Raw genomic sequence first — 22,853 nt, forward strand, 5'->3', positions numbered from 1 at the left:
AGTAGCTGGGACTACAGGCACCTGCCACCATGCCCAGCTAATTTTTTGTATTTTTAGTAGAGACGGGGTTTCACCGTGTTAGCCAGGATAGTCTCGATCTCCTGACCTCGTAATCTGCCAGCCTCGGCCTCCCAAGGTGCTGGGATTACAGGCTTGAGCCACCGAGCCCGGCTGAAAGCCCATATAATATCTTAAATGTGAAATCTGAAGTTTGGAGAACAGGCATTCTAGATTGATTTCTTCCTGCTCATTCCACAAAACTCAAGTCCGATGACCTTAAGGATGTGATACAAAATGGTGTCTGTCCATCCTGGCACCTGTGTGATAAATGCTAGAGAGATGGCTGGTTGAGTGGAAGAGAGGGATTGAAGCCAATGATAAAAATTACCTAATAGTCTTCTACCTGGTAAGTATACCTGGAGGTTCTGCCATGGTTCTTTTCTCAGAAATCATAAAGAGCTTTAACAATAGTAATAATCATTTCTTTCTTCTCTTCTTCTTATCCTTTTAGACAAACATAAAGTTTCCAAGTCTTTAATCAGATAGATGACATTACCCTACCCATAATTCTGAAAAGTTATGTTCTTTCTTAATACAGTTTCAAAGCTATGCCTTGGCCTTGCTTGTCCGCAGTAGACATTGCCAAGATTGGGCTCGGTCAGAACCACAAAAATACCACATATTATGAATCCACCTACAAACCCTTTCCAGAACATCATCAAGCCCATCTCAACTGGCTCCCCTGAAGGAGGACTCTCCCAGCCTCCAGGAGAAACAGTGTAAGGTAAAGACAGCCCACCGTTTCTTTTCTTATCTTGGCACTTACCCTCTGTCTTATTCTAAACACTGCTTTTCCTTTTATCTGCAGTACTTTAGAAAGCCATTTCATTAAATATAATAACAGTGTAGTAATACAAAGAACATCACTTTCCAGTGCTAATAACTTTCATTTTTAAAACCATTTGTGTACTCCAAAATTTAGCAAAGCATCAATTTCTCATCAAGGCCAGCAGACACATCAAATTTGAAACTTTAAAGTTCTGTTTCTTTTGGGTTTATAATCTATGTACAGAGGAATTGAAATACTGTTTAAAGTCAAATTTGTTTTGATGCTCATGTTGCCAGCTTTACTGATGGAAACTCATCCGTCTGCATAAAATAGACTCATGAAGTACCAGCAACAGGAACAGAAACCAAATTAGGAAATCATGACCACCTGCAAGAGGATCACCATGATGAAATGTTCATATCCTGTACCCTTTCCAAATTTTGAAGTTCATAGCACCAATAGAAATCACAATTTTCAGACTAGCCAGGAGAGAATGAAAGGAAGGAATTCTTTCAAGAGCACCAGGTTCAAATGCATGTGAATGCTATCATTGCATTTTACTCTATTCTGATAACTGAGACAAAAAAAAAAAAAATGACAGGAGAGGGGAGAACAGTGATTTACAACCCCTGGCTGCCTTTAAGAATCAACCTGGACGCTTTTAACACACATCTGTTCCTGGGCCCTTACCCTCTTCCAGTGCAGCTACATCAGAATGTGTGCTGGGTGGGGCCTTGGGGTCTGTATACAGTTTCTTAAAGCTTCCCAGGAAATTTTAACATGCAGTCATGACTGAGAAGCACTGACACTAGGAACTCAAAACACAGAAAACCGAAAACATGGTGAAGACAGCACGGGAGGAAGTTAGCTCGTCAATACATCCCTGAGGCTGTTGAGTCAGTATCAGGTGATACATTTTAGAAGATTCTTGTATCTGAAAAAGAAAAAATATGGCCGGGTGTGGTGGCTCACACCTGTAATCCCAGCACAGATCTGCCAAGACAGGTGGATCACCTGAGGTTGAGAGTTCGAGACCAGCCTAACCAACATGGAAAAACCCTGTCTCTACTAAAAATACAAAATTAGTCGAGCATGGTGGCACATGCCTGTAATCCCAGCTACTCGGGAGGGAGGCAGGAGAACTGCTTGAACGCAGGAGGCAGAGGTTGCGGTGAGCCGAAATTGCACCATTGCACTCCAGCTGGGCAACAAGAGTGAAACTCTGTCTCAAAAAACAAACAAACAAAACTAACTTCTGATGATCCTAACGAATCTATTTTGCAAGGATTACTTTATTCACCATTACTGCCTCTACCACATAGCTTTCCTGCCACTGCTCTCTACTGTTCACCAAATGTTTGGGGGATGCAGGTCTCTCCTGGCCAGTGAGATGGTGAACACCTGAGCTGTTCCCCACAGTTCTGAGCACTCAGTAGGTACTCCCTGGTGTGATACTCGTGGCTGAAGAGAAAGATTCTGAAAGAAAAAGCTGATCACATGGAGAATGGTTCTAAACACACAAGTGTTCAACTTGGCTAAGGTGGTTAATTTTGGAACTGGGCTGAATGTTCGGGGAAGGAAGCACTTCCCTAAGGATTGAGCCACTAGAGGCCGCTCTGAGCCAGATTCTCACTAAACCATGATATGAAATGGAATCACATCAAAGGGAAAAGGAAGGCTGCTGAGTAGCACCGGGAGTCATGGCAACACCATGGCTCCTATTTTTAAACTTAGTGAGTGAGCCCACAAAGTGCGGGTGTGTGCACGTGGGGGAAGGGGACTCTGGTCTATTTCCAAAGAATATTCTTTCATGAAGTTTTGAGTTTGCAGGTGGCCAATAAACTGAGACAATGAGATCAGAGAATCAAACTAGAATCAGCTATATTGGAATGGTTCCTTTCTCCTGAACTCCACTCTCTTGGTCTCTATCAGAAAGGATCCTCCATGGCCTTGGATCAGAGGTACCAAGAAATTAGTGATGGTTTTCACGAACATATTCTGAAATTCCTTGTTCCCGAAGCTCATTCTGCTAGCCTTTTAGGCAATTCACTTTGTATTTCAAGAAAAAATAAGCCTAAACAGCAAACTAAAAGCATCTGTGGACACTCCACTCCTTGTGAGGACTATCAGATGAATGCTACGTATTGTCTGTATCCCTGGCATCTGTCACAGGGTTCAGTACCGAATAGGGAGTCGACATTCCTGCTGGATGCGTCACTCAGTGAACTAAGAGTGAATGCAATTTTGTGAAGTGCAGAAAAGTGGGCCCCACATGTCCCATTTTTTTCATTTCCAATAGCATTTTCTTTTTTTTTTTTTTTTTTACTTTTTCTCCAATCTCCGGCTGAATACAAGGCTTAAACAAATCCAAACGTATCTGACCTTTCAAAAATGAATAGTGGTACTGGAGGACATTTGCAAATCATGGCAGATGCCAAGGTCTTGTTTTGTTCTATTACATGTCCCTGACAGTATTTTCAATGCATCTGTAACCTCCCTGAACCTTGGCAGGTTGTAGACCAGAAAGTCTCCACTCGCTTCAGTTCCAAGAATTTTTCAGGTATTCAAAGACTACAAGTTGTTGTTTTTTCATCTACGCGTTAAAGGATTTGGGAATAGGATAAGAAAAAATAATCCTCCTTCCCATTAGGGAAAGGGAGGTATCAGCAAGATCAGAGCAAGACCAGCAAGTAGAGATGGACTCACTTCAGGACAGAGAGTGAGATAAGCAGGTTCAGTGTGGGACATCTTTACCATGTGTGTCCTCGATGCTGCTCCCAGGCTGATTCTGGATTTATCATGGTCTAGTCTTTAGAGCAAGAAATCAGCAAAGAATCCAAAAAAGCAAACTCCTTTTTTTTTGAGATGGAGTCTTGCTCTGTCGCCCAGGCTGAAGTGCAGTGGCACAATCTCGGCTCACTGCAAACTCCACCTCCCAGGTTCAAGCAATTCTCTGCCTCAGTCTCCCAAGTTGCTGGGATTACAGGCGTCTGCCACCACATCTAATTTTTTTGTATTTTTAGTAGAGACAGGGTTTCACTATCTTGGCCAGCCTGGTCTTGAACTCCTGACCTCATGATCCACCCGCCTCGGCCTCCCAAAGGGCTGGGATTACAGGCGTGAGCCACCGCACCCAGCCAGGAAACTCTTTATTACCAAACCACCCTGTTCCACAGGTTAATGATATGTCTATATACATGTGAGTCATGCTTAATTGGTTCAACTTCTTCAGGAAAGGACCTACAAAGATGGACAACATGGGGCAAAGTACACCTGGAATTCATAAAAATTTGGGTTTGAAACCCAAAGTTAGCAAAAGACTTAATCTTTCTGGATCTCAGGGGGTTTGAGGTTGTTGTTGCTGTTGTTTTACTTTTTTGAGACAGAGTCTTGATCTTTCACCCAGGCTGGAGTGCAGTGGCATGATCATGGCTCACTGCAGCCTCTATCTTCCTGGGCCCAAGTGATTCTCACCTAAGCTTCCCAGGTTGCTGGGACTACAGGTGCATGCCACCATGCCTGGTTAATTTAATTTTTCTGTATTTTATAAAGACAGGGTTTTGCCATGTTACCCAGACTGGTCTCAAGTGATCTACCTGCCTCAGGCTCCTAAAGTGCTGAAATTACAGGTGTGAGCCACCTCACTTGGGCAACCTCAGTTACTTTATCTAAAAATTGGAGGTAATCACACCCCTGTACAATACTTTTAAGTTTAAATTATGCTATTTAAAGCCCTTGGCACATAGTATTCACTCAATAATCTTTTTTAAAAATAAATTTCCTAAATTGCTGAAGCTTAGTATTTTAAAGTACAGGCTTTTTCTTGATTATAGGAAGCATTTTAATGGAAAATTTCAGAAAGACATTACAGAGTTCTCTGACTTTTTATACCTAGGATAATCAATATAATTTAAGCTCTTATTGATGACTTAACAATGACTATGCTTTTTTGCTATACAGGGATTTTTATGTGGGATATATGCTTTCTGGGGTGTAGATGACAGTTCTCCCCAAATGGTGTTAGACAACTCTGCTTTTCAAAGTTTTCTGCTGGGTTTTTCTAATATCTTCCACCCTTTTCCATTTTGTTTGTTATTTATTAACGCTGTTGGCTTGCCTGTCTGATCTCCATCATCATGTCTGTTATACCTAAGCTGTTGTTATCTAGGAAACCATATAAGCAAATATCTCAAAGTTGTCTACCAAAGATATGGCCTTGGCCCTCTCTCACTAGTTAACAGAACTTTGATTTTTTTTTTTTTTTTTTTTTTTTTGAGGCAGAGTCTCGATTTGCTGCCCAGCCTGGAGTACAGTGGCATGATCTCGGCTCACTGCAACCTCCACCTCCCAGGTGGGGTGATTCTCCTACCTCAGCCTCCCAAGTAGCTGAGCTTACAGGTGTGCACCACCATGCCCAGCTCATTTTTGTATTTTTAGTAGAGACAGAGTTTCACCATTCTGGCCAGGCTGGTCTCAACCTCCTGACCTCAGGTAATCTGCCCGTCTCAGCCTCCCAAAGTGCTGGGATTACAGGCATGAGCCACCATGCCTGGCTTAGAACTTTGATTTTTAACTGGGCACATTACTGCCCAGGTTAAAAACTAAACTAAGCTATATTTCCCAATTTTCCTTGTTGCTAGCTATGGCCATTGACTGATTTCCAATCAAGGCTATAAGCAAAGTGTTGGACTTCAGGGGAATTTCCTAAACAGGGAAAGGACTTACCGTCCTTCCTTTCTAATTTCAATCTGCTGCTTAAAACTGGAGTTTCAGCAGCCATCTTAGGCATGGGGATGAAGGATATACCCAGTGGATGAAAGAGTGGAAAGCTAGCAGGCATCTGGGTCCCGAGGACATGCAGCTGTCATCCCAGCTTTGGACAGACCACCTGACTACGCTCATGGATCTCATTTAAACTGGGTTACTGGGACTCCACACCACAGATAACGCAACTAACTGCCCACAAGCTTCTTAGAAGTATGTGCAAAATTAGAGTGAACATGCTCTGTGTGACGCTCTGTATGACAAGAAACAGTAGTCATTTTAGGGCAAGAGTTTTGTGTCAGGGATTTTAGCTCAGAGCCCTTTTCTGCTTTCTTCATGACTGTTGGTTATGTTCTAGATACATCAGGTTGTTGAATATGTGACCTCCTGTCCTTTAGGTAAAAGAGCCAAGTCTCCACATGAACACATGTGAGCACATGTGACAGAAGTGAGGACAATGACCCCATGTAGCCTGTGGAGCCCACTATTTTGAGTCATAGTGTCTAATATGCACACACGTACACACACACACCTTGTCCTCCATAGTCAATAATGAGGGAAATTTGACACATTACTAAAATCTGTGTAATAATGAACTATAATATACCAATGCTCCATTGTGCTGCTTTTGCCTAAACAAAAGTGCCTGAAAGATTTTTGTTTTCAAGCAGGGGAGGAAAAAAGTGGGTGAGAGTGTCTGGAAATGCCTCTGGGAAAACAAAAAGGAAGCAAGTATGTGAGGTTTCTCTGTTGATGTCCACAGCCAATCCTTGCAGTAAATAAGCCTTCACATGTTTGTTATAATGATTTAGTGAGATGATATATAAGAAGATTATCTGTATGAAAATGCTCACTTTTATCATCATCATTATTAGCCATGATGATGAACAACGAAAATTTTGATATTTGGGTTTTTTGTCTAACACTAAATGTATTTTGATACCTATCTCCATCTGGACCCATCTATAATCTCTTTTGGAAAACTGTGAAAAGGACCACTTACAATGAATATGATACTGTCACAGGGTGATTTCCATGGCTATTCCTGTTGGGGAGAACTTAACTTTAGAAAAAGAAGATTCATTTATAGGCTCATCAAAAATATATAAAACCACATGACTACTAAGTTTCCCTCCTTTGCCCAAACAATAAATGTGCAAGTGATATTTAGTGACCATGCTTACAGCCATCAAGACTTTAACAATGGAATCATATTGGAAGGAAATATTTTCTTGTTATTCATCAGAGCTAATTCTAGGCAAGCCATTTTTAAAGAATTCCTCCCCACTTCTATCCCATATTCAACCCTTCTCATGTAATCATCTAAATAGTCTCAGCAATAGAAAGAATGAGAGAAATGTAACATATAAAAGTGTTTTATCCAGTTTTCTTAATTCTCTATTCACTTGACAAATGCAAATGCACATAAATAGGTGCTGTCTGGATGAGTAATACATGCATACACGAATACGAGTGTGTGTGTGCAAGAATTCCGCAGACGGTCATTTATGAACATAGAAAGGTAAAGGCAACAAAGGCTTTAAAAGCTTTAAATGAAAGCTGGCTAAAGAAGAGAGGGGCAGCAAAAGATCAATGAACAAAACATCCAATAGAGAAAGAGACAGAAAAGAATAAAGAAAGACAGAGGGTGGGGTGTGGAGCAGTAATGAATGAGGAAAAGAAAAGGCCTGGGCATTGAGGGAAGCTGTAGGCAGCCCCCGGCCGGCTGCTGCTGCTGGAAGCTGGACAAGAGGGAACAGATTTCAGCAGCAGGGAGCCCTAATCTGTCAGCAGCAGTTCCTTCATGTGTGACCAGCCAGCTCAGCTTGGAGACTGGTGCCAGTCTGGGCGAGATAACCCCACTATGTTCTCCCGGAAGAGGACGCGCCACCAAAAATTACTGAAAGTCGAGGGAAGGTTCTCTTGCTAGCTCCTGCCACATATCTTCCTTGGCTTCTCCCGTGCCCTATCTACAGTACTGTTCAGATCCCTCAGCAGTCATCCTAAATGCCCTGCTTCTTCCAAATCCTTGTCGGCCACATCAGATCCTGGAGAATTTTCTCCAGGACATGACTACCTATGCATCCCTGACAGCACCATTTGAGAGGAAACAAAGAGAAAGACTCAAACCATTATCTATTTAAATTGTGCAAGATCTCATGTAGATGCAAAAGCCACACAACCATCTCTGCTCTCGGGAAGCTTATGTTAGTTAAGTTGACCTTGCACAGCTGTGGTCCAGCCCTCACTCAGGCTTCCAGTCCATGTCTGTAACCAGAAATGACAGCACTCCAGCTTTCTGGCAACTCATCCCCATCCTTACCCCCACCCAGGCAGCCTTTATCCTCTGGTGGGAAGAGAAGGCAGATGGAGAAATGACTCCCACTCAATTCCTAAATAATACCAGCTTCAATTCCCATTAACTATGAATTCGTATCCTTGTCTAGGTAAGAACCAAGGGAGCAAGAGCCGTGGGGACATTGGCAGGCCAGGGCAAAGGTTAACAGCAAAGCCCTGGCTGCCTGCCAGCCCTTCTGAGGCTGTGCCCAAGCAGTGGAGAGGCAGCATGCTCTAGCAAAAAGCACTGCTCCTGCCATCAGGACACCTGGCTTCTGTGCCTGCCCAGCCTCCAACAGAGAAGTGACCGCTCTGAGACTGTGTTTTCACATATGTAAATTCCATCCTACCATCTATTCACTAAGAAGACACACATTGAAAGGGTTGGATTAGATGAGCACTAAAGACTCGTCCAGCTCTAATGCTCTGATGCTAAGGAAAGTTGAGTTTTCTTTAAAGCTTCCTTCATGTGCTGCACAGTGAGGGGCTGAAATCCAGGACCCCCAAGGCAGATCAGGCCAGACTCTGGCATCACACAGCCTGAGCTGGGGATCTCTGGGCCTCGGGTTCCTTAAAAACAGATAAAATGAGAATAATGATTCCTGTCTTTTCATTCCTGCTTTTTTATCTGATAAATATTTATCAATTGCCTACTTATCAAGCACTGTGCTGGGAATACAAAGGTTAAAAAAACACCTTGCTGTCATTGAGCATGAATTCTACTGGGAGGAGGGAGACGACAAAATATTTCAAAATATAATTTACACAGTATATCAGATAAGTGCTACGGCAAAAAATAAAGCAGGAGAAAGGGACAGAGAGTGCTTGGGAGGGTGGGGAACACAACTTGCCCTTTTAAACAGGGTGATCAGGGAATGTCTCTCGAGGACATTTGCATCAGGATTTTTGCAGGGATCAAATTAGGTAACTGCACAGTGCTGGGGATGCAGTAAGTACTCAAAAAGACAACTAACGTTGGAGTTCATAACTTTCACAGCCTGGCTGACAACGGGGGCTGATTTAAATATATACCTATGACCCTCTTTTTAACCCATGCCATTCTCACCAACCCTCGTCCTTTCTGAGGTGGAATCTGTTTTCAGAATGAGGCTTGTCTGCTTTCTCCACTGAGAGCCATTGCCCTTCTCTGGTTTGCTTCTGTCTTCAAGACCATCCTACTCCTTCCCATAGACCATATTCCGTCTGTATCTTCTTCCCCTGCACAGATGTGCATTCTCCATCCCACCCACTGTCCTCGGTTAAATGTAACTCTTTCCCCACTCTCTCACCCTTTGTATCCCCTGCCCTCTCCTCCAAATCATACTAAGTTTTTAAAGGAGTGATATAGTTTGGATGTTTGTCCCCTCCAAATCCCAAGTTGAAATGTGACCCCAATGCTGGAGATTGAGCTGGTGGGAGGTGTTTGTGTCACAGACATGGATCCTTCATGAATGGCTTGATGACCTGCCCATGGTCATGAGTGAGTTCTCACTCTATTAATTCATGTGAGAGCTGGTTGTTTGAAGAGCCTGGCATCTCGTCCCCTCACTCTCTTGCTTTCTCTCTCACCATGTGACATGCCTGCCCCTCCTCCACCACTCCCCACCTTCCACCATGAGTGGAAGTTTCCTAAGGCCCTGACCAGAAGCAGATGCTGGCACCATGCCTCTTGTACAGCCTGCAAAACTGTGAGCCAAAAAACTTATTTATAAATTACCCAGCCTCTAGTATTCCTTTAAAGCAATGCAAAATGGACTATAGGAATCCATTTTGGACTTTATTGAAATGCAAAAAGGAGGGAGGCGAAGAGAAAAATAAAAGGGGGGAGAAAGAGGAAGAATAACAAAAAAGAGACAAAGAAAAAAACACCACCTATATTATGGGTGAGTTTTAAATCTTAAAAGTCAGCCACAGAATTAAATAGTGATTAAGGAAAGAATACTGCAGGAGGTCTCAGTGTTAAATACTTGAAAATGCCTTTCACAAGTTTTTCAGGGAGAAGAAGCAACAATCACTGAAATGACCATCTATATGTCTGATATGAGGAATGTGAAAGACTAGAGGAAAAAAGAGCTTGAATCATCCTCCCATTCAATGATTGTTCCGTACACAGCTAACACATGCTTTGTTATGCCTTAACTACAATAAGCATTGAATGTATCTTTTAGGATAGTTATTAGGTTCTTCGATTATTTTTCCCAACTTATATAACCTTTTACACTACTGAGCAGATAAAGTCATTCCCTCCCTCTATATACAGGTGTGTGTCATTTTACTAAATATTTTGTATGAAAATTTGCATTTTTATGCATATACATAAAAATGTAGCTTTCCTTAGACTCTGGTGCACTTCTTTAATAAGATGAAAGGCCACTGTGCCAGCTATACTGCTTATTACTATGCATTCATGTAACCTTTTTGTTGTTTCACATGTAAATTAGATGAAGTAAAGTGAACCTATAACATGTGCTTTCCTTACCATAAATCTGCCTGTGCTTGGCACTCATCGAACATTTAATAACAAATAAGAGATGGGTAATGACCAGCTCTTGCCCATAATGTCTAAAAACTAATTGACTCAATTCCTCATTTATTTTTTAACCTTTCAGCACTTTCCAGGCCAAGAATCAAATGAGTATCCCATGGGAAAAATGTGGCTCATGCATTGGTTCCAAAGATGGGGAATTTGCCTCAAGGTTGTAGGAAGATTGAGCTTATCATAGCTCTTTCATTAAGAAACTAACAAGATACTTTTTTACACGTTAGTTATTCAAAGTCACTCTTCCCCATCCCTCAAAGGCTGGGCTGGGAGGACCCAGACTTTTGAGATGGCAACTTTCACTGGGAAGGAAGAATTTGGGGAAGGAGGAAACAAATGTTGAGTAGAAAAACCAAAGACACTGGGGAAAAGTAATTAGGCAAGATTCATAAGAGGTTTGCTATATTAAGATCCATCTATCTCAAATAGCATCCGTTCTTTCTACAAGTTCCAAAAGTAGCTCTGTATGAAGAGAAGCAGCGGGCTCTCAGGACAGAAAGAGAGCACAGAGGTACGTGGCAGGTGTACTATCACGTGAGTGACAGAAACAGACCATTGGAGATTACAGAGTACATGGAGAAGGAAAATAACCACTAACTACTCCTTGGAGAAATGATAACTGGAAAATGTAGACAGATGCCTACTAATAACTCACAATTGCTTCCCAGCTCAGGGGAATGAAGATGGGTTTGGAAAACTTATCTAATCATTTTCTAAACATTTTCAGATCATCTGGTTCCAAAAGTGTTTAGACTTTTCTCAAGAACCAAGAAAATTCTTCCCTTAGAGAATATATAGCATAAGAAATTCTCCAGCTCTTTCAATCAAATAAAGTTATCAGTTGGAATAAAACTCTCTTAGCATGTCTTGGGCTATAGTATAGGGCATCGTACTATATTTATTAATAAGGCATAAATGAATGCTATGAAGTTCCAACAGAAAATTAATTTTTATAAGTATACCAAGTAGAGTTGGCAGATTTAGCAAATAAAAATACAAGAGCCCCATGAAATCTGAATTTCAGATAAATAACAAATATTCGTTTGGTATAAGTATGTCCCACGCAATTATTTAGGACTGACTTGTGCTAACAAAATTATTCATTGTCTATCTGAAATTCAAATTTAACTGGGCTTAAGTATTTTTCTTGCAACCCTGGCAAAATGCCTCCTGCAGGCAACCCAGAAGCTATCTGGAGATAATCACTAAGTCTATAACAGGCCAAGCTTCAAGGAGTTAAGAAGTTATCAGTGAGGAATTTGGATTCACACCTGATAAATAATGTCATTTGATAGTGAATTGAAATAAGGATCCTCTCTGAGAAGGATTTTGTGCCATAAAAATATATTCTTCCTTTGGTAACTAACAGGTGAATCACTTCAGATGCATGTGTCTCTTTGGGATTCAGCTATATCGTATAACCTCTTCTCTCCATCCCCTAAGTGTAGACTTAAGAACTTCCCCGACATGGAAAGAAAGCTGCAGTCTGGATAGGTGTGAATGACAGCTGTACCTCCCCATACAATGCTTCTAGCCGGGAAAGGGGCCTATGAATGCTACTACCTTTTCAGGTGAGAGGAGAAGCCACTTTCCTAACTCTATATCCCTAGTGTCATCCTGGGGCTGGGCCACTCCCAGAAATCTCCCAGAGAGCCTTCCTCCCTACTGTGGTTGCTGAGAGGAGAACAGCAGGCTGAAGGAAAAGTCATCCTTATAAAACAACCAGCCATTTGCAGCAATTTTATTTGCAAAGATTTCCTGCTGTGCCTAAATGGTGTGGCTGCTTGGTTTGTTATTTAAAAGAGTGACCCTAGTGAAACCAGAGCTCTGAAGGGGGTGGAGAGTCTGATTCAGACCAGGGTAAGTAGGAGGAGCTTGAACTGAATGTGTGTAATTGAATTCCACTGCTGCTTTTGAGCGTGCTGTGCCTGGTGATAAAACTGCAGACTTGGGGCTAACTCTATAAACCCATTAGTCAACCCCAATCCTTTCTGGGTCCTGCTAGGAAACTATATTAAAATATTCTCAAGACAGGGCAGGGATGGAGAGTCAAAAACCAGACGATGTATTTGGATGGAGAGGACGGAAAAGAAAGACAATAGAGATAAGGGAAGAATGTAGGTGTATGGACAGGGGAGACATCCAAGAGATGTCCAGATGTCCAGATGCAGAACCCAAGCAAAGGCAGGGAACTGGGGCAGTTTGCAGAGGGATTGCTTTAGTGGGGAAGTAGGTAGGTAAATCTGAAGACACTTCTTAAGCAGTACATTTGGAAAATCAAGTGAAGCTGGACTCCCTCTCTTTCTAAATCTCTCTGCTCTACACTGGTGCCTGGAGAACTGATGAATAATAATCCTTGTTCCCTGTAGGACAGCTACGCTGAAGAAGATGGATGTGGGCCTCTAGGACTGAGTAGGGCCCCCTTCCTGGGTGGCCACATGGGAGCATCTCAGGCCTCAGAGAGATGGCAACAAAGGTTAAAAACCAATTGCGATTTCAGAGATATGTGGTTAGAGAGCAGGCTTCAGAGATGACATTTACATTGTAATGTAACATAAGCCAAGCAGGAAATAATAATATCTGCAGATCATTGTTTACCCAGCAGAAGTTTTAAGTTAAAAGCAGGCATTCCTGGGCCATATTTATGAGCTTGAAGGTAACATTCACTTGATTTCTTCGTGTTGTTGGGCAGATGTTTTAGTCTCAGTAGTCCTTCGTCGTTAGCTTTGGTTTTAATTAGCAAACGTTTGGGAAAATAATCTGAATCAGATTTGAATTTAACACTAAAAACAGTGGGAGGAAAACCAAAGCTACAGAACTGAATCAACAGTACATTTTTCAAGGGAATCTTTATTATCTTGCAAGAACAGGGCAGAGTGGGAAGGCTCCTGCAGAGCAGGTGGGCACCGAGGCTTGGAGGGCATCATTCACTTCCCTGTGCCATGCATTGTGCAGGAAATGGGGTCAGAGAAATGAGTGCTATAGGGAAGGTCACTACTCTCACAGAGCTCACAGGGAAGGGAGATAATAAAACATGCAATTGCCAGTTTGAAGAGTGGCTTTATCGGAAAAATACAAGATGCAGTGAAGGCATATAATGTAGTGATGTTAGTCCAAGGCTCAGGGAAGACTTCCCAGCAGAAGTAATGCCAAGACTGAAGCCTGAGGAATCTGAGGAATGAAGAGCATGAGGCAGCTAAAGGAACATCAGCACCTGTGTTTTGTGGGAAGGGGCACGCTGGAGAGTAAGTTTGAGGCAGAGAGAGGAAAGAGCTGAAAGCAAGAGAGAGCATGGTGTTTTCGAAGAACTAAACTAAGTTCAGTGTTGCAGGAAGGTAGTATGCAAGGCAGAGAAGGGCGTGAGAGAATTTTGGAAAGACTGGCAGGGCCCATGAGGCTGAAGGCTTTATAAACCATATTCAAGAGAATGGACCTCGTTATAGGAGCAATGAAAAGCCCCTGAAAGGTATTAAGCAAGAGAAGGACGAAATCACATTTTTAGTTTTGATCACCCTGGCTGCAATGTAGATTGAAAAACAGCAGAACTGGGAGGAGAAAGATCATGTAAGAAGCCCTGCAGTAATGCACGTTGGAAAAAATGGACTGGGATGTTGTAGGAGAGATGAAAACAAGAACAGCATTCCAGAGGTGTGGGGGGACTAAAATCCAGGGCAAACAGTATGACTGACTGTGAGGTGTCAGGGATATGGAACCAAGGGCATCTTGGAAATTTTTATTTTAGGCAACTTTGTAATAGGATATATCATTTACAGGTAGTGCAGATTTGGCTAGGAGAGGATGGGAGACTAGTAGGAGAAGAGACAGAAGTTCAGCTTTGGATACAGTGAGTTCTAAGTGGCCATGGAATCCAAAGAATCATATCTGGCCACAGCTAAGGATACAAATTTAGAGCTCAAGGGAGAGGTTCCAGCCAGAGATGTCACTTTGGAAGATATACAGACATTAATTGTATCCTTGAGAATGGATGAGATAGGAAGAGGGTCTAGGACAGAACTCCAAGAAGTGCCCATATTTAAGGGATGCATAAAACAGGAGTGTGCTAAGGAGCCCCAGATGGAACTGGAATAGAACGAAACTAAAGAGGTAGAAGAAAAACCAAGACAATCTGTACCAAGCAAGGTGCAATACCTAGGGATGATGAAAAGAGCAACCTCTGGAGAGTTGATGGTGGAAGAATATCAGGATTGAATCACAGATATAACTACTGTGAACCTGGTTTGAGTTTCAACCCTGAATTGAAGCTCTACTCTACAGACTGCAGTCCAGCTCCCTTCTAGAAGTTACCCATGCAACCTCCACTATATGTTTTTCTAACATCCCAAGTATACCTTTTAATATTTTATTTATTAAGCTAGATGGTGAGTACCTGAGTATGCACTAAGTTTTTCTGAACACCTTTCTGTACATCTTAATACAATTAAAAATAACTTCAAATGGATGTCCAAAACATTGTTGAATGAAAGAAGTCAAGCTATTGAACAGCAAGTATACTTATATTTCCATATATGTAACATTGTAGATTTATATCCATATAAATGTACATGCACAGAGAGATATCTAGAAAGATGTTCTCTAATTATTTCTACAATGATTATCTCTAATTAATTGGATTTAAGGTCATTTTTATTTTTAAAACACACTTCTTTAGGTTCTATTTAGTTTGAATTTTTGTAACGCACATACACAGAAGTTTTATACAAATAGTAAAACCACAAAAGTGTAGTATAGAATCTTCTACCCCACATAGTCATTTATTACCCCACGGAGGAGGCACTGCAGTCATGGCTGGGTTATGCAAGGTGAGGTCTTGCTAAACAAGCCAGACTAAGAGCAACCATAAAAGCCGCCTCTACAGCAGCATCCTCACCCTTAAAGGCAGAGGCTGGAAAAGCAAAAGAGACAAAACCAAGCCTGTTTCTTTAAGGGAAGAATATCCTTCATATGACTACAGATCCACATAACCTGTTCTTCTACCTTTCTACAATACACCAACATTCGAAATGTAAGTGGACTGGTCCTCCCTTATTTGTAAGTCTCCTGCATCTTTCCTTGTGATCAAGTAGTACTTACAGATCAGAGAGGCCTAGGTTCAACTCCAAACCGACCACTCACTTGCAACATGACTTTATAATTTATGCCTCCAAGCCTATTCTCTTGTATTGTAAAATAGAAACAATTGTTAAAACCTGACTTATAGAGTTATTTTGAGGATCAAATGAAGCCAAACATGCAAAACCCTTAGAGTAACATGTAACACATAATAAATGCTCAATAAGTGAAAGTTGTTTTGGCAAAGCGGGATCCAAAACACTCCCCCAATCATGACCAATTGCCATGCCCAAGGCCAGGCTTCAACCTGCTACCATCTTGAACTGTTCTTCCTGCAGTTTCTGAACTTCCAACCCGTCTTTGAAGCTCCCCTCTCATCTCCACCATCAACGCGCCCTCTGTTCCACACTCACCTATTTAGCATATTGGACTGGTAGATTCTCTTCTCATGGGTATTGTAACAACTGCTTTTGGGCTCAGGGATGAAGCTGTGCTCAGACAGCATGTCAGAAGCAGCAGTGGTGATTATGGCAATTCCATCTCTCACTCTGGCGGGGAGGCCGTAGTCCCATTCATCATATGATACAGAGATGAGCCCAGTGGGGAACTCCGCAGGCACTGTGTCTGTATCCCCTGCCACCAGACTGGGCACGATCCACGTATAGCCGTAGCCAGTCAGCCCTACTGAGTTGGCCACTTCAAAGATGTAGGTGGCTTCTTCCTTGGTACAGTAAAGAAGAATGATGGGGCTTTGAAGTTTCTTGAGCTGATTCTGGATCTTAGAATCTCCATCGTCCAGGGACATGTCCAGTAGGAGGACTTCCTCTAGCTCCCAGCCTACAAAGCTATTCTCAATGGTGCTGCGGATCTTGTTTACAAAGTCCTGGTAGCCAGGGAAATAGGTGGTGACGATAGAAAAGATGTACCAGTCATATTCTTCCATGATGTTGAGCATTACGGAAGCTTGCTGTTCAATTGATGGGCCAAACTGGAAGAACATGGAGGATTCATCCTAGAAAAAGAACAGGACAAGAAAAGGAAGAGAGAGAAACATCAAACCAAAGATGATAACAGAGATTTTGAACCAAGTGAGTACAAAGATTTGTGTTCATTACTTATTATTTATATAATGCCTTTACAAGTTTGTATTTATAATAAATATTTTAAAATATTTAAATTGCAGACATTTGTAATACCTTTCTTCCAAAAATTGTCTCCCAGACTTTACAGAAAATCAACCTAGGTCTATACTTGCCTTGTCTGAAATCCTTGGGGTTACTGCCAGAGCCTAGGGAAGCTTCCCAAAATCAAATATGTTAATATTTCTATAGCAAAACATACAAAGAGTCACATAGTGTAGAATAAAGGCTCTAAACAGCCTCATGTCAGTTCAGGTCAGGTTTTGTTGTCAAATGAGCTATACAAACACAAATACAGATGCTCATGCAGACATACACATACATACTTTCCATTTATTAAGGCTTTTGGATTTCTTCCTTGTGAATGTGTATCACTCAGTCACAGAGTGCATAATCCAAAAATGTCATTGATCTACACATAAACCTATCTATGGAGGGAGGTGAGATAAGCTCAGTGGTCCAGAAGGTGAATGGTACTCAGGTACAGACATCAGGGAGAAGTATATGTAGTATGAAATTGGATCAGTATATATTGTATAAACATACAAATGTTAAATTAATATCGCATTTAGTTTTCTCTCTAACTTCTGCTCTGATGATAATATGTGCAGAAAAGAATAAGGCTCAAACAGTATGTCGAAGCTGCAAGTTAAAATTATTGCCATTTGAACTCATATCTGATTAAGCTTTACTTCAGACATATAGAAGACATGCTCTTTCTCTGACCTACAGGACACCACAGATCTTGGTTTGACCTGGGCATTGCACTCACACTCCACTGTCAATTCTGAGCATCTTCTGATTTCTCCTTCCTTTCCAGGGAGAAGCCATTTTAAATGTCTCCCATTTTAAGCTGTGTTTCACCTGCTGTTCTGAGATGTCAAGCCCTGCATTTTATCTCTACCTTTAGCTAGATGAATCCGAAACCACAAAATGAACACCATCTCAGCCTTGTCCTCCTCTCTTGACTATTTCCCCTGATTTCCTCCTGGGTAATGGCATCGCTTTCCTTGCTCTATGGCCCCTATCTTCTATCCCATAGCTCATCTCCATTTTATAGCAATCCAGGCTAACAAAACTGTGTCTTTTTCTAAGGGGCAGTTCCTTCTTATCCCCTAGTGAGAGCTTCAAAGCACAGTTACAAGTGACCTGGGCTTTTAAACAAAATTATACAGTGGTTTCTTAGTTCAGGAACATATTGTTGCGCAGCTGAGAAATTGCCAAGCATTTCTTCGGCACCCTTTATTGAAAAAAATACAGACTGGGAAATATCCAGCTGGTATCCAAAAATCCTGATTCGGCAGTGAGAGCTGCCAGCCCCTGGCTCTGCCTGGGCCGTTTGTTCTCGCAGCTTGAGCTTTTCGCGTTTTCCACAGGCTACCCAGAATGAAACCCTGGATGCTTGGTCATATAGAAGTAATTTTTCCTGCTAAGGGTGAAATGGTGCTCACCAGCACTCTCTTCTCTGGACTTAAAGATGCAGTTGAAGGGGAGCTTGATAGGATCATGTAATTGAGAAAAGCAGGGAGGGTGAGGCACCAAGAATGGGTGAGTAGAAAAAAGGGAATGAATTCAAAATAGAATAATTATATCATGTGTATCTATTCCAAACCCTGGCCAGTCCCTGTTCCGAGACTTCTCCTAATACATGAGTACAACTCTTAGGCAAAGCTGATCTTTTTAATAGGTTATATAACACAGTGGGACTTTGGTCAGAATGTTTGTGTCCTCCCCAGATTCATATGTTGAAATCCTAACTCCCAAGGTGATGGTATCTGATGGTATCAAGAGATGAGTGAGGCCCTCATAAATGAAATTAGTGCCCTTATTAAAGAAGCCCCAGAGAGCTGCCTTTCTCCTTCCACCCTGTGAGGACAGAGCAAGAAGGTGCTCTCTATGAGTCAGGGCATGAGCCCTCACCAGGCACCAAATCTACTGGCACCTTGATCTCGAACTTCCCAGACTCCAGAACTGTGAGAAATAAATTTCTGTTCTTTTTTTCTTTTTTTCTGGAGTCTTGCTCTGTCACCCAGGCTGGAGTATAGTGGCGCAATCTCGGCTCACTGCAACCTCCACCTCCCAGGTTCTAGCAATTCACTACCTCAGCCTCCCGAATAACTGGGATTACAGGCGCCCGCCACCATGCCAGGCTAATTTTTGTATTTTTAGTAGACACAGGGTTTCGCCACCTTGGCCAGGCTGGTCTTGAACTTCTAATGTCGTGATCCACCCGCCTTGGCCTCCCAAAGTGCTGGAATTACAGGTGTGAGCCACCGCGCTCACCCAAATTTCTGTTCTTTATAAGCTACTCAGTTTGTAAGTAGCCTGAAAGGACTGAGACAAGTGGGAATCTGGGACAATACAATTTTATTCCAAGAATTGTCAGTGGCCTACAGAGGACGACGACAGGAAAGGAAGACCAGCGGCAGGGTGACACCCCTAGAGTAGCTGTCACTTTAAAGAGACACCCATTTGTTTTTCCTGTCATGCTTCCAGTTCAAGAAAAACTGGGGGATTCCTAAATAAGGAATATTAATACATGAGCTTCCACAAGCCCAGTGGTTATAGCAAGTGAAGAAACTTTCCAATATGCTTCAAGATGTACAAGCTTGGGATGAAAGGCATCCCAGCGGCAAACAAAGCAGGTCTACCTATTCTGTGATAAATGAACAGATCTTATCACAAGAAGGCCCTTGAATAGATGCAAAGTTCATGTGCTGTGAAACCACAGCTGGCTCAAATACATAGCAAGAGATACAAAAGCCATGAGGGTCCATAGTAAATGGGCTCATGTTAATTAGATTGAATTTAAAAGAAAACCAATCTATTAAATACCGACTTGGCCCTGCCCTCTGTTAGGCTTCTCTTAATACTGTCTCTCCCCCAATTGCAAATGGCTTGTAAAGACACTGCCAGCTACTGTGTGAAGGAAGCCAATGCATAATGAGAGAGTGAGAAATGAGAAAAATTAATATGGCTCCATCATCCCTCACCACATCCTTATTGTACCTTCCAGTTCTAGTGTCCTCCACAATCTGATCTTTTTCCTGATTCCTCTGCCCCCATCAATGTCCAGCTCAACCATTTTATTTTGCCAAGCTCTTATTAAATAAGGATGCTTTATATGACCATTTTACCTGGCACCCGAAGGAGGCTAATGAAGCCAAACAGAAGTCAAGAAACAGAATAATAGCTTGGGCCAATGTTTTCTGGTATAATGAGTAGTCCAGTTATTATTCATTTAGTTGATCCATCAATATGGTGTACAGTGATCAGGAATGGGACAACTCTTTTTCAGTAAAACTCTAGGCTAGCTATAAGTTGCAAATGGTGACAGGCTTTGCAAATTATGGCCATAGCCACAAATCAAAGGGCAATCTTCATGTGTGCATAGAGTGGAAAGGACTGGTGGCCACACATCCATCTTTGCAGGCACCCAGCATGCACTGTGATTACCACAAGTCATCGAGGATGAAGGACAGAGATTTAATTCTGTTTGCAGCTCACTGTGCTTCCCCACTTACAGTTTTATCTCCTAATGTCATTACAAAATGTTGACATGCAGGGGTCCTTGGAGCAGTCTCCTCCTAGTGAAGAATCCCAGTCGAATTTATTACCCGAACGTACTCCTTCAATTCACCTCAAGAGCGTCTTTAACATATTCCTCCATAAAGGGCCACCCTCACAGAGATGAATAAGCAGCACAGGGAAGGTAGAATTGTACATTAGACCCTAACAGTCTAGTACCATAATGTGGGGCCCCCATCACTTTGATGTTTGTAGTGTTTATTTGCTAATAAGAAGAAACAAAAAGAGGTGCTGTTTCATCTTATTATCTGCCTCAGAAAATAATTGTCTAAAAAATTAGCAGTACGTAAGATTCCTCTTCTGCATCATCCAGATCCCTGATCCATCCACTTCAGAAATAAAGGATTAAGTGCCCCAGTGGCTGGTAGTGCCCCTGGCAATAGGCTTCCACCCAACACCTTTGGGGACTGTCTCAGCTGAAAAAGCCCACTTCCCCAAAGCCATGTCCCTTACCTGGTGTAAATGGCACTGAAAAACTGGCTGTTACAGGTATAAAGACCTAGTCTTCTTGCCCTAACTCTGGACAACTCCAAAGGGTCAGTTTATCTTCATAATTCCCCCACAGGATTTCTGGAGCTTCCATTAAAACTACATCACACCTACACTTCTCCTGTCCAGCCTTGTCCAATCTTCCCTTCCCGCTCATGGTGTTGATCTCAAAAGCACCCCCTAATAAAACCCCCTGCACACTAACCTCAGGCTCAGAGTCTGCTTCCCTGGGAACCTGACTCTACCCATTTCCCCCTTTTCAACACCGAAAAGAAATTGCTTCAAAGAGAACATATCTATTTTCAAATACTGAAATGACTTATTTGGTAGAAAGACAAATCTTTGCTCATTAAATTCAGAGGAGAAGAGAACTGGAAACAAAGAGTAGAAGTATTAAAAGGCATTATTGGGCTCAATATAAGAAATGTATTTGCAAAAATTATAGGTTCTTAAAATGGAATGGGTCTCATAAGGTAGTGAGCTCTCTGTCACTGTTAGCATTCAAACAAGATCTGGATTATTATCTAACAGAGGGTTGTTCCCCAGAACATGGGCTGGAAAATTTTATGATTATCCTTAAGACCCAGTTCAAATGTCAGGTCTTTTATGTATGTCATCTTTTCTAACTTGCCCTAGTCAACTCAGTTCTATCTCCCCTTTGCTTTTATCACATTTTGTACATGCCTCAGTCATCATACTTACACAGTAAACATGCCTACTTGCCTTATCCGAGTAAAAATGTTTCTCAAGACTATAAACTATACCTTGTTCATCTCTAGATCCCTAGCTGACACATGACACGTTTTTCTAGTGTTCATTGTATTAATGTTGTAGAAGTTTTGTTTACTGGGTGGGAAAGTAACTGAAATGAATTTGATGATCTCATCTAGTTTCATTTTTTTTTTTTTTTTTTGAGATGAAGTCTCACTCTGTTGCCCAGCTGGAGTGCAGTGGCCTGATCTTGGCTCACTGTAACCTCTGCCTCCCAGGTTCAAGCAATTCTCATGCCTCAGCCTCCCAAGTAGCTGGGACTACAGGCATGCACCACCATGTCTAGCTCATTTTTTTATATTTTTAGTAGAGATGGGGTTTCACCATGTTGGCCAGGATGGTCTCCATCTCCTGGTGATCCACCCTTCTCGGCCTCCCAAAGTGCTGGGATTACAGGTGTGAGCTACCGCACCCAGCCTCGTTTCTAATTTTTATGCTGACGGCACATATCTACCTCATAGAAATAAAGCATGCCTGAAAAGTTATACATAAACTGTGCTTTTACAAAACGTGAGGGGGTCCCTATTGTAGCCAGCCAGAGTGACAGAAAATGCTATAGTCACTTATTTACATCTCTTTGTAGCAAACTCCTTGAAAGCAACATTTATACTCATTTCTCCTAATTCCTCTTCTCCCATTCTCATAAACTGACTCCAATTAGACTTTCAACTTCACCACTTCACGGAAACTCCTCTTGTAAAAGGCAAGTGACTTTGATATTGACAACGCCAATGTCCACTTGCAGTCCTCTTTATCTACCAGCAATACTCAATGTCCTTCATCCAATCCCTGCAAGAGTCTGCTCAATGGTACCAGTGGCTCTGTCTCGACCCCCTAGTCTAATGCTCAACAAAGAAGGATGTTCTTTTGTAAACGCAATGTTATTGTCTACCCAAAACCGTCAAAAGCTTCCCAGTGTACTACAAAGAACTAGCCAGCACCCTTGATTTGGACCCCCTATTGGCCCTCAGGTCCCAGGCCCTCACTCTGCTCCATGCACTCTGATCTGTCTTGAATGCACACACACATTCTTGCTCCAGGACTTTGCTCTAACTATTTCCCCTGTCTGAAACACTTTTTCTCCAGCTATCCAGGTATCACACATGCACCTCTTCCACGTCCTTGCTAAAATCTTGCCTTCCCAACAAAGTGCTCTCAATCCTGACCACACCACGGAATGTTGAAGCTTGTCCTCACTTGTCATAGGCATGTCTGATCCCCTTGTCCAGCTTTGCTTTTTTTTTTTCCCCATAGCATCTCTCATCAGAGGGACTACATGATTACTTATTTGACATGTTTATTATGAACTCATCTGCCTCTTCCTAAT

At 42.0% G+C, this 22,853-nt stretch overlaps 1 protein-coding gene across 1 annotated transcript in view; it reads right to left on the reverse strand.

The window, feature by feature from the left end:
• Positions 1-22,853, reverse strand: part of GRIN2B (glutamate receptor, ionotropic, N-methyl D-aspartate 2B) — a 418,720-nt gene that overhangs the window by 173,872 nt on the left and 221,995 nt on the right. The window contains exon 3 of the mRNA XM_011954126.1: positions 15,953-16,551. Coding sequence (XP_011809516.1) covers positions 15,953-16,551 — 599 coding nt within the window. The remainder of the gene's footprint in view (positions 1-15,952; positions 16,552-22,853) is intronic.

The sequence above is a fragment of the Colobus angolensis genome, unplaced genomic scaffold, assembly GCF_000951035.1.
Source record: "Colobus angolensis palliatus isolate OR3802 unplaced genomic scaffold, Cang.pa_1.0 Scaffold11, whole genome shotgun sequence".
NCBI classification, from domain to species: domain Eukaryota; kingdom Metazoa; phylum Chordata; class Mammalia; order Primates; family Cercopithecidae; genus Colobus; species Colobus angolensis.